The following is a 14,962-nucleotide window of genomic DNA, read 5'->3' as shown; positions in this document are numbered from 1 at the left end:
AGCTGCCTGTCGGCCATGTTGTTTTCCGATCGGTCCCAAAATGCAATATGCACAACTACAGACCAAGGGGAACCTACATCTGAAATTTGAGAAAGATCCCTTCAGCACTTTCTCAGAAATAGCGATAACAAACTTCAATTGTCAAAATCCAAGACGGGCTGCCTGTCGGCCATGTTGTTTTTTAATCGGTCACAAAATGCAAATGTTTTTTAATCGGTCCTACAATGCAAAATGCATAACTACAGACCGAGGGGAACCTACAAATGAAATTTTAGAAAGATTCTTTCAGCAATTTCTGAGAAATAGCGATAACAAACTTCAATTGTCAAAATACAAGATGGCTACCTATCGGCCATGTTGTTTCCCGATCGGTCCCAAAATGCAATATGCATAATAAGAAACCAAGAGGAACCTACAAATGAAATTTGAGAAAGATCCTTTCAGCAATTTCTGAGAAATAGCGATAACAAACTTCAATTGTCAAAATCCAAGATGGCTGCCTGTCGGCCATGTTGTTTTCCGATCGGTACCAAAATGCAATATGCACAACTACAGACCAAGGGGAACCTACATATGAAATTTGAGAAAGATCCCTTAAACACTTTCTCAGAAATAGCGATAATAAACTTCAATTGTCAAAATCCAAGATGGCTGCCTGTCGGCCATGTTGTTTTGTAATCGGTCCCAAAATGCAAATGTTTTTTAATCGGTCCCAAAATGCAAAATGCATAACTACAGACCAAGGGGAACCTACATATGAAATTGCAGAAAGATCTCTTCAGCACTTTCTCAGAAATAGCGATAACAAACTTCAATTGTCAAAATCAAAGATAGCTGCCTGTCGGCCATGTTGTTTTCCGATCGGTCCCAAAATGCAATATGCACAACTACAGACCAAGGGGAACCTACATCTGAAATTTGAGAAAGATCCCTTCAGCACTTTCTCAGAAATAGCGATAACAAACTTCAATTGTCAAAATCAAAGATAGCTGCCTGTCGGCCATGTTGTTTTCCGATCGGTCCCAAAATGCAATATGCACAACTACAGACCAAGGGGAACCTACATCTGAAATTTGAGAAAGATCCCTTCAGCACTTTCTCAGAAATAGCGATAACAAACTTCAATTGTCAAAATCCAAGACGGCTGCCTGTCGGCCATGTTGTTTTTTAATCGGTCACAAAATGCAAATGTTTTTTAATCGGTCCTACAATGCAAAATGCATAACTACAGACCGAGGGGAACCTACAAATGAAATTTTAGAAAGATTCTTTCAGCAATTTCTGAGAAATAGCGATAACAAACTTCAATTGTCAAAATACAAGATGGCTACCTATCGGCCATGTTGTTTCCCGATCGGTCCCAAAATGCAATATGCATAATAAGAAACCAAGAGGAACCTACAAATGAAATTTGAGAAAGATCCTTTCAGCAATTTCTGAGAAATAGCGATAACAAACTTCAATTGTCAAAATCCAAGATGGCTGCCTGTCGGCCATGTTGTTTTCCGATTGGTCTCAAAATGCAATATGCATAACTAGGCACAGAGGAGAACCTACATATGAAATTTGAGAAAGAGCCCTTCATTACTTTCTGAGAAATAGCGATAACAAACTTCAATTTTCAAAATCCAAGATGGCTGCCTGTCGGCTATGTTGTTTTCCGATTGGTCTCAAAATGCAATATGCATACGTAGGCAGCGAGTGGAACCTACATATGAAATTTGAGAAAGATCCCTTCAGCACTTTCTCAGAAATAGCGATAACAAACTTCAATTGTCAAAATCCAGGATGGCTGCCTGTCGGCCATGTTGTTTTCCGATTGGTCTCAAAATGTAATATGCATATCTAGGAACCAAGGGGAACCTATTTCTGAAAATTTGAGAAAGATCCCTTCAGTACTTTCTGAGAAATAGCGATAACAAACTTCAATTGTCAAAATCCAAGATGGCTGCCTGTCGGCCATGTTGTTTTCCGATCGGTACCAAAATGCAATATGCACAACTACAGACCAAGGGGAACCTACATATGAAATTTGAGAAAGATCCCTTAAACACTTTCTCAGAAATAGCGATAATAAACTTCAATTGTCAAAATCCAAGATGGCTGCCTGTCGGCCATGTTGTTTTGTAATCGGTCCCAAAATGCAAATGTTTTTTAATCGGTCCCAAAATGCAAAATGCATAACTACAGACCAAGGGGAACCTACATATGAAATTGCAGAAAGATCTCTTCAGCACTTTCTCAGAAATAGCGATAACAAACTTCAATTGTCAAAATCAAAGATAGCTGCCTGTCGGCCATGTTGTTTTCCGATCGGTCCCAAAATGCAATATGCACAACTACAGACCAAGGGGAACCTACATCTGAAATTTGAGAAAGATCCCTTCAGCACTTTCTCAGAAATAGCGATAACAAACTTCAATTGTCAAAATCCAAGACGGCTGCCTGTCGGCCATGTTGTTTTTTAATCGGTCACAAAATGCAAATGTTTTTTAATCGGTCCTACAATGCAAAATGCATAACTACAGACCGAGGGGAACCTACAAATGAAATTTTAGAAAGATTCTTTCAGCAATTTCTGAGAAATAGCGATAACAAACTTCAATTGTCAAAATACAAGATGGCTACCTATCGGCCATGTTGTTTCCCGATCGGTCCCAAAATGCAATATGCATAATAAGAAACCAAGAGGAACCTACAAATGAAATTTGAGAAAGATCCTTTCAGCAATTTCTGAGAAATAGCGATAACAAACTTCAATTGTCAAAATCCAAGATGGCTGCCTGTCGGCCATGTTGTTTTCCGATCGGTCCCAAAATGCAATATGCACAACTACAGACCAAGGGGAACCTACATCTGAAATTTGAGAAAGATCCCTTCAGCACTTTCTCAGAAATAGCGATAACAAACTTCAATTGTCAAAATCCAAGACGGGCTGCCTGTCGGCCATGTTGTTTTTTAATCGGTCACAAAATGCAAATGTTTTTTAATCGGTCCTACAATGCAAAATGCATAACTACAGACCGAGGGGAACCTACAAATGAAATTTTAGAAAGATTCTTTCAGCAATTTCTGAGAAATAGCGATAACAAACTTCAATTGTCAAAATACAAGATGGCTACCTATCGGCCATGTTGTTTCCCGATCGGTCCCAAAATGCAATATGCATAATAAGAAACCAAGAGGAACCTACAAATGAAATTTGAGAAAGATCCTTTCAGCAATTTCTGAGAAATAGCGATAACAAACATCAATTGTCAAAATCCAAGATGGCTGCCTGTCGGCCATGTTGTTTTCCGATCGGTCCCTGAAATGCAATATGCACAACTACAGACCAAGGGGAACCTACATATGAAATTTGAGAAAGATCCCTTAAACACTTTCTCAGAAATAGCGATAATAAACTTCAATTGTCAAAATCCAAGATGGCTGCCTGTCGGCCATGTTGTTTTGTAATCGGTCCCAAAATGCAAATGTTTTTTAATCGGTCCCAAAATGCAAAATGCATAACTACAGACCAAGGGGAACCTACATATGAAATTGCAGAAAGATCTCTTCAGCACTTTCTCAGAAATAGCGATAACAAACTTCAATTGTCAAAATCAAAGATAGCTGCCTGTCGGCCATGTTGTTTTCCGATCGGTCCCAAAATGCAATATGCATAACTACAGACCAATGGGAACCTGCATATGAAATTTGAGAAAGATCCCTTCAGCACTTTCTGCGAATTAGCGATAACAAACTTCAATTGTCAAAATCCAAGATAGCTGCCTGTCGGCCATGTTGTTTTCCGATCGGTCCCAAAATGCAATATGCACAACTACAGACCAAGGGGAACCTACATCTGAAATTTGAGAAAGATCCCTTCAGCACTTTCTCAGAAATAGCGATAACAAACTTCAATTGTCAAAATCCAAGACGGCTGCCTGTCGGCCATGTTGTTTTTTAATCGGTCACAAAATGCAAATGTTTTTTAATCGGTCCTACAATGCAAAATGCATAACTACAGACCGAGGGGAACCTACAAATGAAATTTTAGAAAGATTCTTTCAGCAATTTCTGAGAAATAGCGATAACAAACTTCAATTGTCAAAATACAAGATGGCTACCTATCGGCCATGTTGTTTCCCGATCGGTCCCAAAATGCAATATGCATAATAAGAAACCAAGAGGAACCTACAAATGAAATTTGAGAAAGATCCTTTCAGCAATTTCTGAGAAATAGCGATAACAAACTTCAATTGTCAAAATCCAAGATGGCTGCCTGTCGGCCATGTTGTTTTCCGATTGGTCTCAAAATGCAATATGCATAACTAGGCACAGAGGAGAACCTACATATGAAATTTGAGAAAGAGCCCTTCATTACTTTCTGAGAAATAGCGATAACAAACTTCAATTTTCAAAATCCAAGATGGCTGCCTGTCGGCTATGTTGTTTTCCGATTGGTCTCAAAATGCAATATGCATACGTAGGCAGCGAGTGGAACCTACATATGAAATTTGAGAAAGATCCCTTCAGCACTTTCTCAGAAATAGCGATAACAAACTTCAATTGTCAAAATCCAGGATGGCTGCCTGTCGGCCATGTTGTTTTCCGATTGGTCTCAAAATGTAATATGCATATCTAGGAACCAAGGGGAACCTATTTCTGAAAATTTGAGAAAGATCCCTTCAGTACTTTCTGAGAAATAGCGATAACAAACTTCAATTGTCAAAATCCAAGATGGCTGCCTGTCGGTCATGTTGTTATCAGACTAGTCCCTGAAATGCAATATGCACAACTACAGACCAAGGGTAACCTACATATGATATTTGAGAAAGATCCCTTAAACACTTTCTCAGAAATAGCGATAATAAACTTCAATTGTCAAAATCCAAGATGGCTGCCTGTCGGCCATGTTGTTTTGTAATCGGTCCCAAAATGCAAATGTTTTTTAATCGGTCCCAAAATGCAAAATGCATAACTACAGACCAAGGGGAACCTACATATGAAATTGCAGAAAGATCTCTTCAGCACTTTCTCAGAAATAGCGATAACAAACTTCAATTGTCAAAATCAAAGATAGCTGCCTGTCGGCCATGTTGTTTTCCGATCGGTCCCAAAATGCAATATGCACAACTACAGACCAAGGGGAACCTACATCTGAAATTTGAGAAAGATCCCTTCAGCACTTTCTCAGAAATAGCGATAACAAACTTCAATTGTCAAAATCCAAGACGGCTGCCTGTCGGCCATGTTGTTTTTTAATCGGTCACAAAATGCAAATGTTTTTTAATCGGTCCTACAATGCAAAATGCATAACTACAGACCGAGGGGAACCTACAAATGAAATTTTAGAAAGATTCTTTCAGCAATTTCTGAGAAATAGCGATAACAAACTTCAATTGTCAAAATCCAAGATGGCTGTCTGTCGGCCATGTTGTTTTCCAATCGGTCCCAAAATGCAATATGCATAATAAGAAACCAAGAGGAACATACAAATGAAATTTGAGAAAGATCCTTTCACTATTTGCTGAGAAATAGCGATAACAAACTTCAATTGTCAAAATCCAAGATGGCTGCCTGTCGGCCATGTTGTTTTCCGATTGGTCCCAAAATGCAATATGCACAACTACAGACCAAGGGGAACCTACATATGAAATTTGAGAAAGATCCCTTAAACACTTTCTCAGAAATAGCGATAATAAACTTCAATTGTCAAAATCCAAGATGGCTGCCTGTCGGCCATGTTGTTTTGTAATCGGTCCCAAAATGCAAATGTTTTTTAATCGGTCCCAAAATGCAAAATGCATAACTACAGACCAAGGGGAACCTACATATGAAATTGCAGAAAGATCTCTTCAGCACTTTCTCAGAAATAGCGATAACAAACTTCAATTGTCAAAATCAAAGATAGCTGCCTGTCGGCCATGTTGTTTTCCGATCGGTCCTACAATGCAATATGCACAACTACAGACCAAGGGGAACCTACATCTGAAATTCGAGAAAGATCCCTTCAGTACTTTCTCAGAAATAGCGATAACAAACTTCAATTGTCAAAATCCAAGATGGCTGCCTGTCGGCCATGCTGTTTTCCGATCGGTCCCAAAATGCAATTTGCACAACTACAGACAAAGGGGAACCTACATATGAAATTTGAGAAAGATCCCTTCAGCACTTTCTCAGAAATAGCGATAACAAGAATTGTTTACGGACGGACGGACGACGGACGTAAGGCGATTTGAATAGCCCACCATCTGATGATGGTGGGCTAAAAATAGTGAACAGACAAGATCTGAACAGGTCCCACACAGAATAATGTGACTATAGTGTGTTATACTACTGTCTACAACTTCCATTATTTCAGTGAGACAGCACCTCTAAATGGCTCTGTAACGGTTTCGTATAAATGGCTCTGTAACGGTTTCGTATAAATGGCTCTGTGACGGTTTCGTATAAATGGCTCTGTAACGGTTTGGTATAAATGGCTCTGTAACGGTTTGGTATAAATGGCTCTGTAACGGTTTGGTATAAATGGCTCTGTAACGGTTTGGTATAAATGGCTCTGTAACGGTTTCGTATAAATGGCTCTGCAACGGTTTCGTATAAATGGCTCTGTAACGGTTTCGTATAAATGGCTCTGTAACGGTTTCGTATAAATGGCTCTGTAAAGGTTTGGTATAAATGGCTCTGTAACGGTTTGGTATAAATGGCTCTGTAACGGTTTCGTATAAATGGCTCTGTAAATGGTTTGGTATAAATGGCTCTGTAACGATTTGGTATAAATGGCTCTGTAACGGTTTCGTATAAATGGCTCTGCAACGGTTTCGTATAAATGGCTCTGTAATGGTTTCGTATAAATGGCTCTGTAACGGTTTCGTATAAATGGCTCTGTAAACGGTTTCGTATAAATGGCTCTGTAACGGTTTGGTATAAATGGCTCTGTAACGGTTTGGTATAAATGGCTCTGTAACGGGTTTGGTATAAATGGCTCTGTAACGGTTTGGTATAAATGGCTCTGTAACGGTTTGGTATAAATGGCTCTGTAACGCTTTGGTATAAATGGCTCTAACGGTTTGGTATAAATAGCTCTGTAACGGTTTGGTATAAATGGCTCTGTAACGGTTTGGTATAAATGGCTCTGTAACGGTTTGGTATAAATGGCTCTGTGACGGTTTGGTATAAATGGCTCTGACGGTTTCATATAAATGGCTCTGTGACGGTTTCGTATAAATGGCTCTGTAACGGTTTGGTATAAATGGCTCTGTGAAGGTTTCATATAAATGGCTCTGTAACGGTTTGGTATAAATGGCTCTGTGACGGTTTCGTATAAATGGCTCCGCAATGGTTTCGTATAAATGGCTCTGTAAACGGTTTTGTATAAATGGCTCTGTACGGTTTCGTATAAATGGCTCTGTAACGGTTTCGTATAAATGGCTCTGTAACGGTTTCGTATAAATGGCTCTGTAACAGTTTCGTATAATTGTCTCTGCAATGGTTTCGTATAAATAGCTCTGTAGCGGTTTCGTATTCACTGGGTAACATGGTAAATAATGATAATTGATCTTTAGAACCACAATGTTTCTGAATGTGTATCCAGTTGTACAACCAGCAACATTAACTAAATCTACCACACTACTTGTCTCTACACAAATTGTCTCTACACAAATTGTCTCTACTCTGTAAATTGATTCTACCTTGTAAAAATAACACAAATATTGCCTCGTGAGCAAATCAAAGGTGTTGGAAGAATTCACAACTTATCAACTTTTTAACAGAAATGAATTATAATTCATGGTAAAATGGTCACAATATGATTCATATCACAACACATTGATCATTATATATGTATATACCCTAAATAAGAATAGTGATAACATTTTGAGACTAAATTGAATTTCATATATATTTCATATTTAAATCAAATACTGAAATAAATAAACAATGGGCAATAAATTTTGCAACAATCGTCAAATCAAAATTCTTTTCAATGAAACACAACATCATATCAAGATTATGAACCTTAGCATGTTTAAAAGAAATCGGTCAAATAAAAAAAAAAGGAGATTCCCAGACAGATGGGCGGACATCACAAAACCGTAATACTCCCATCAAATTTGACAGACATATAAAAACTACAAACAAATCCGAATGTACTTCTGATTTTGACTTTTATCTCTCAACAAGAATATGCACAATATTCATAAATAATTGCATTTCTTCATTTTGGTGCAAGTAACTGGCAAAATCACAGCACTGCCAGCATGTTATACATATCATGTATATGTTGTACATCAATACATCTATGTAGTAGATACTTCACATGGTACTTGTATACAGGTACTAAAGGACCTTCACACAATTATTTCTCGTCCAACAGACCAGCAAGGAAACCATGAAACAGAAATCCCAGAATTTTAAGATTTCTCACACTGTCTTGGTCTTTGTAATGTTTGGTACACATCATACAGTCAAAACAACACACTCGGAACCTATATGTTGTGACAATGGGTCGTAAGAAGTGAATTCCTCGTTCATCGTCTGACCCGACTGCAAAATCCCAGCATTAGACTCCAGCTTTATGGTGGCTGATGTTTGCTTGCATTATGGACATTTTATATTCACATCAGAATAGTACGATGTGTGAGGTATGTATGACAACGGTCTGTTTTCCTGCTTGTTACCAACATCATTTATCTACATCAGAATAGTACAATGTGTGAGGTATGTATGACAAAGGTCTGTTTTCCTGCTTGTTACCAACATCATTTATCTACATCAGAATAGTACAATGTGTGAGGTATGTATGACAAAGGTCTGTTTTCCTGCTTGTTACCAACATCATTTATCCACATCAGGACTCTCCTTTGCTGGCTCAGGAAAGTCTGTGCTAAATTCTACAGCCTGACACTCCAGGGTTTTCAGGTTTATGAGAACGCACGTGCTGGTCTGGCAAAACCTCGGGACGCTGACAAGCAATACCTCCTGACCAGTGGGACCTGTAACATCAAAGACAGCTGTCACCTCTACAGGTTTATATGTTCTGATCCCGAACGAGAGATGGCATGGCCAACACCTATAACCTCTAAAGGAAAGGTACATTTGGATCATACCAAAAAAGTCTGCATCCAAATACCATAAAAATCCAGGTAATTTACAGTTTTTTTTGTGCTGAAATAAAGTTTGAAGTTGAGGGTGTGAAATTATACAGTTAGAGACGTTTTCAAGTTAATTTTACAAAAAAACAATTGTCAATTCTCAATGTCCATCTTGGAAAAATCAGAAATTCCTGTAGGGAACTTGAAGATTAAGAAACATGTACACAGAAATGTACTCTTGTTAGATGTGTCAGATAATAAAGTAATGTATAGGTACCTACTACATGACAAATTCATTAAACAATTAGCCTATCAATGGTATTGTTTAAAAGTTTGCCATGATGATGGGCTTACCATCTTTGAATCCCATAAACTGAATTCTTTTGTTTGGTTGAGAAATCATCCCCTCTTACCGTATTTGACCTAATATGGGCGTCCCTACCTTTTTCAAGGAAAATAAATCTTTGACCGAGTGTCAAAATGGTGTTCAAAAGTAATAATTCATGTGAAATGTTTTGCTACTTAATGTGTTCAATTTTCTTCAGCAAATTAAGTAACTGGAACACAAGTTTTCGCCACATTTTGTCTATTCCTACAGATGACATGTCAGTGCAAAGAGCACCCGAAACTAAACACACATACAAACAATAACTTACCATCTTTATTTGAAGATAAATTAAAAGACTTCATTCTTGTTGATAAATAACTTTTGTTCAGAACAGAAAGCTAGTAAAAGACATTGTAAATCAATTATTAGGTCAAAGAAAACAATGTCTGATATGATCTGGGAAATTACCTGTGTCTAAAAAAAGAACACAAAAGAGTTCAATTTGAACATATTCAAGTGATGTTTAAGCTTAATATATGATAATGAATAGATATCTTCATCTGGAATATTTTTATGACTGAATATTTTACAGTTTCCACAGCCTTGGGTATTCTGCTATAAGGTATAATCTGTTTCATAAAACTTCAGAATAACTAATCTTAATAAGGGTGCCCCCACTGTCAATTACCCGCGCCCTGCGCACTTATTAGGTCAAATACGGTATCTGTTACTGACTATCTGTCTGTTACTGTAATCTTAAGTCTACTTAATACTCTGAGTGTTTCTTATCTCCATTTACCCCCATCAGCTTGTTAGTGTCAAAACACAAGTGTTTCTTATCTCCATTTACCCCCATCAGCTTGTTAGTGTCAAAACACAAGTGTTTCTTATCTCCATTTACCCCCATCAGCTTGTTAGTGTCTAAACACGGGTCCTACACATGGACTAGTACATGTGATGCTGCACATGCTTTAAACCCTAGAAATGGACTATGCCCAATCTCAAAACTGTGCCTGGAATAGTCTAATACCTGAGGGGAAAAGATGTGTATATATACACAAGCTATAAATAGCCCAGCAATGGTGATATGATTAGTAAACAAGCCTCCACAAGGTCAGTTACACACTATTTTCATGGCCACCAGCTGCTAGCTACATTGTAAGTTCCGAAGGAAGTGTTTACTAATACGCACTGATCCAAGCGGACATTAATTTCTGTCTTCAGACTTATGGCATTAAGCTTAATTGTGGTAATAATTAGGCATACATGTTGTGGTATATATGTAATCAAAAGTGATTACCTTATTTTATTTTTGTTGAAATTATGTGCAAGTTAATGAATATTTATATGTTGCGTGCACGGCAGTATGGTAGCGCAACTTTTCCTCTTTTGGTCGATTCAAAGAAAATAAAAAAGAAGCAATTTTGCAATTTCCTTTAAAATAAAAAATGACCAATCAATATGATTAATTGTTAAGTATTTACTAAAATAATTTCAAGCAATGTTTGGTGATAATATGACAGTTTCATACCTCAATTTTGGGACATCATTTTTTAGTCAAAATTTTTATGGGCAAAAAATATACCGATAGAATGTTTTTATAGCATTTTAAGCCCCAAAATGTAACTGTGAAAATTACACCGACGCACAAATTACACATGTTTTTACGGTAATATAACAACAATTCCAAATGGGTCAAATATTTTTATAGAGCAAATGAATATGTGGTGTATTCTTTGTCAGGTTATGGGCCAAAGGGAGGCAACTCTACCACCTTGACTAACCTTTATATTATTATAGAAGGGTCTTTCTTACCTTTATGAAGTTTGCAGCCATAAGATGACTGGTTGCCAGCAAAATAAATATGAGGACATTCTTCTAATATAAATGGATCTTTTCCGTAGTATGGATAGCAGCCTGAAAAATATGATGAACTGTTTCATGTGTTTACACAGCATTTATTCAGGTAGTTTTGTAATATCAATTTTAGAATTGTTAGTCCAGAAACCAATCTTCATGCATCATTGAAATTTAAGAACAAATTCATCAGGAAATATTATATGTTATACATTATTAATATGAAGCCAGTGCATCAGAGAACATAAAAAATAATTATAATACATCAACCTGTGTAATATTAATACTTAATAGTACCATAGGGACATAGAAGCTGCAAGACAATGTCCATAATGTATCAGGTATATAGTGATCACTCCATAACGTATCATTACAGGTATATAGTGATCACTCTTTATTTGACAGGTACAATAATTACACTACTTTAAATTACCTAGTGTGTCAGGAGCAGTAGGAGCGAGATGTCCCCAACTTAAACATTTTTCCAAAATATCCACGGGATCATCATTGGTACTATATTTAATTATGTCATGTGTTGGCTGACCAGAAGTACCAATTATGCTGAAATACAAAATTCACACATTTAACACGTTACCTCTTAAGCAGTGGTGACCAATGACTCATGGAAACTTCTTTCAGATCGAACAATAATTTTTCAAAATGCAATCATATATATGGAATTACGTCAACTGTATTATAGAATACAAATATGCTAACTATATCAGTATATGTAATTATTTTTAATATAATGATCATTGTTTACTGGGGAGACCTTACCTAACACCATCCACACTACAGTTGTAGGGGTTGGTGGTCGTATGGAAGGTGGTGTAACTGGAGGCCTGAGGGAACATACACTTGTGTAGGGGCTGCTGGGGAAGGATGTAGTTGGACGGGTCAAACTGTCCTGACATTACATCAACATCTACACATGACTGCAATAAAAAATAAAGCCATTCCATTAAAACATGTATCCAATCAGAATCCCTGCCATGGATATTCAATAGACAGGAATCCCTACCATGGATATAAATAGACAGGAATCCCTACGACAGGAATCCCTACCATGGATATAAATAAACAGGAATCCCTGCCATGGATATTCAATAGACAGGAATCCCTACCATGGATATAAATAGACAGGAATCCCTACCATGGATATAAATAGACAGGAATCCCTATCATGGATATAAATAGACAGGAATCCCTGCCATAGATATAATGCAAGTGATTTAGTTTGGAGTGCTGGTATGCGAGATATAAGTGAGGTAGATGATCTGCAACAGTATTTTTTCTGTTCTTAACTGTTCTATTCAATGTTGGATTAGGTATATTTATTAGTGCTGTGTATCGGCAACAATGTCACGATACGATACGTATTGCGATACAGACATCACGATACGATACGTATCGCGTATACGTGAAATTGTCATAAATTGAAACAAATCGAACAATATTTAACGTTCAATCTGAAGTTTTAATGACACTCATTGAACAAATTTTAAACAAAAACAGTAGAATTAAACAGATCTAAATAAATGTCAAATATAAACAGGACTCTTGAGTCTTGTCACTGAAACATTGTCGACTCTGAATGTTATACCTTGGGTCAACAACGTGCAACAAGTTACAACTCACGGAAACATTCATTTCCACTGCCGAAAAGGGCGCAGATCATTTATTATAAACAAGTTATCGATACATCATGTAGCATGTTTGCTATCAGCTTTTAAACATAGTGGTTTTCGGCTTTATTTGTGTTAAACCTGTCCACGGTTTTCGGTTTTCAATACTTGTCTTGCTGGTGGTGTAAAATTGTCAAATGAGGGCGATGCCGATTTAATGCGAATTCAAGTTATTGTGTTCCCGGAATACGTTAACTCCGCCTCCCATTCTGTGAATATGGCAATACTGAATACTCTACTTCGATAGGTAAGTTCCATGTGCCGTGGACCTTTGGCTTGTTTCAAGTCAACGAATATCTTTGATTTACAAGTCGGAGGAGGTTTAGTACTAAGATATAAATATAGATAGAGAGATGAAGTTAAACGGAATTACACATGGCTGTCAGCGTTAGCCATTGTCCATATTTATTCGCAATCATCAAGGCGCTCTGCATTGGCGACTTCATACAATCCGGTTACAAGCGTTTTACTGAAATGTGTTACATGGACCCGCACCCATGCCGGCGATATTACGATACAGGGATGACTGTATCGATGTATCGTATCGCGGCACAAAACGAACATATATTGATACGTATCGATGTATCGTTACAGCACTAATATTTATATCATAAAAGTCTATAATCAAAGGTGCTACAATTCCGACAAATAGTAATTTTTATCAATCAAAAACACCAATAGATTCATCTGTATTTTTCTTCAGCAATAGAAGTTACAATTTACCACCTTCGGAAATAGTCATCTTATTTATTTAAAATGATTTTTTTTTTTTTAATTGTGTCCTGAAGAAATTCCATTTCGCTCCGTCTGCATATTGAATGAAATACTGATTGCACAAGCAGAAACACAAACGTGTAATGGCAATTGCACTAAGCAGCAAGGAATGCTATAAGTGTCAACATCTCCAACAAGAAATATCTTTAAAAAAGATAAACGGCATAGTTTTAATGCTGGTGGTTATAATGTAAAACTACTGGTGAAGTTAATTAACGAACTACGATGTAATTAATAAATGCACAGTTTCAGCACGGATAACAAAATTATATCAGTTTGAATCATTTTTGGTGATAATAAGACTACAAATGTGTCATTTGAATAGATGCATCCACTTATTCAGCTTGCATTCAATTTAAAAGGGACATCACGGTAAAAACGTTGCAATTTTCACTGAATGTACGCGTTTTGTTCCTTTCCAGTTATGTTTCTGTCCTGTTCCAATGTTCAAAGTCAATCCCTATGTCCAGCTTGACCACTCGATTTAGTTGGGAATCCCCCTCTAAATTTAGCGCGGAAATTATTTTTAGATCATTACGTGACTGTTTTGAAATCGTGGCAACACAAACACACGATAGTTGACAAGGCGATATCTATATTCCATCTGGGTTAGTTGGATAACGATATTATACACAGTGGTTTAAATGTTAAATAACACGTTCTGTAAATATTACGGCACACATATTTATGTGTAAATAAGTGTAAACACTGTTCATATAGTATAGTGACAGTAGCGATGTACTGGTACAGACTGTATTTGTGTAAATATTACCGAGATTATCATGACCTACTATCAAACAATCAAGCAGAATACGAGCGGCGTCCGTATTACTGCTGTTTTCATGTTTGAACTTATACAATCTATTGTACTGCTTCCCAAGTTTAATTCTAGGATTGTGTTTGACCCATTTTCCTATTATTCTCTTCATTGCGGAAGCTGTTATAGTTTTCAACCGCAGTCGATTTACATTGGAAGCCATTTTTGTTTCCGTATATGTCACAACATTTGCATATTCAGCATTTTGCATTGACCGCTACATTGACCAATCACATACTTCATCTTGACCAGAACGCCACCTGTCGCGTTATATCCGGGGCCAAAACCAAATTAGATGGCCATGCCGAAACAAGAGATCCCAGAGGGATCTTGGCGCCCACCATTGAATGATCTTCATAAGTTCCATGTCAGATTGATCTTTTCTCTACTTTTCCCTTCATTTTACTAATCTGTGCAAATTGAG

General features: G+C 37.2%; 1 protein-coding gene across 3 annotated transcripts; it reads right to left on the bottom strand.

Annotated features, from left to right (window-relative positions):
• Positions 1-8,131: 8,131 nt before the first annotated feature.
• On the bottom strand, positions 8,132-12,229 carry LOC117318490 (DNA polymerase delta subunit 2-like). Of its 3 annotated transcripts, none has more exons than XR_004530378.1 (5): positions 12,040-12,229; positions 11,696-11,823; positions 11,221-11,322; positions 8,757-8,978; positions 8,132-8,604 (listed from the first exon to the last, which is right to left on the bottom strand). XR_004530378.1 is itself a non-coding variant. In XM_033873469.1 (5 exons), exons 1-4 carry the CDS (start codon positions 12,222-12,224, stop codon positions 8,821-8,823), a joined length of 573 nt encoding a protein of 190 aa, XP_033729360.1. In that variant the 5' UTR covers positions 12,225-12,229; the 3' UTR covers positions 8,134-8,739; positions 8,816-8,820. The 3 variants fall into 3 exon arrangements, 2 of the variants coding, with proteins under 2 accessions (XP_033729360.1, XP_033729359.1); XM_033873469.1 differs by having other exon boundaries at positions 8,134-8,739; positions 8,816-8,978; XM_033873468.1 differs by having other exon boundaries at positions 8,134-8,978.
• Positions 12,230-14,962: the final 2,733 nt, after the last annotated feature.

This window comes from Pecten maximus, unplaced genomic scaffold (assembly GCF_902652985.1).
Source record: "Pecten maximus unplaced genomic scaffold, xPecMax1.1, whole genome shotgun sequence".
Taxonomy (NCBI): domain Eukaryota; kingdom Metazoa; phylum Mollusca; class Bivalvia; order Pectinida; family Pectinidae; genus Pecten; species Pecten maximus.
The sequence above is the reverse complement of the archived record's forward strand: the minus strand, read 5'-3'. Positions and strand labels throughout refer to the sequence as shown.

Coding starts and splice junctions, on each gene's coding strand:
- LOC117318490 (XM_033873468.1), bottom strand. CDS start 12,224: ATGGAATGGCTTTATTTTTTATTGCAGTCATGTGTAGATGTTGATGTA. Junction 11,824..12,039: donor TGTAGTGTGGATGGTGTTAG/GTAAGGTCTCCC, acceptor TTTGTATTTCAG/CATAATTGGTACTTCTGGTC. Junction 8,979..11,220: donor TGGCTGCAAACTTCATAAAG/GTAAGAAAGACC, acceptor TTGATGTTACAG/GTCCCACTGGTCAGGAGGTA.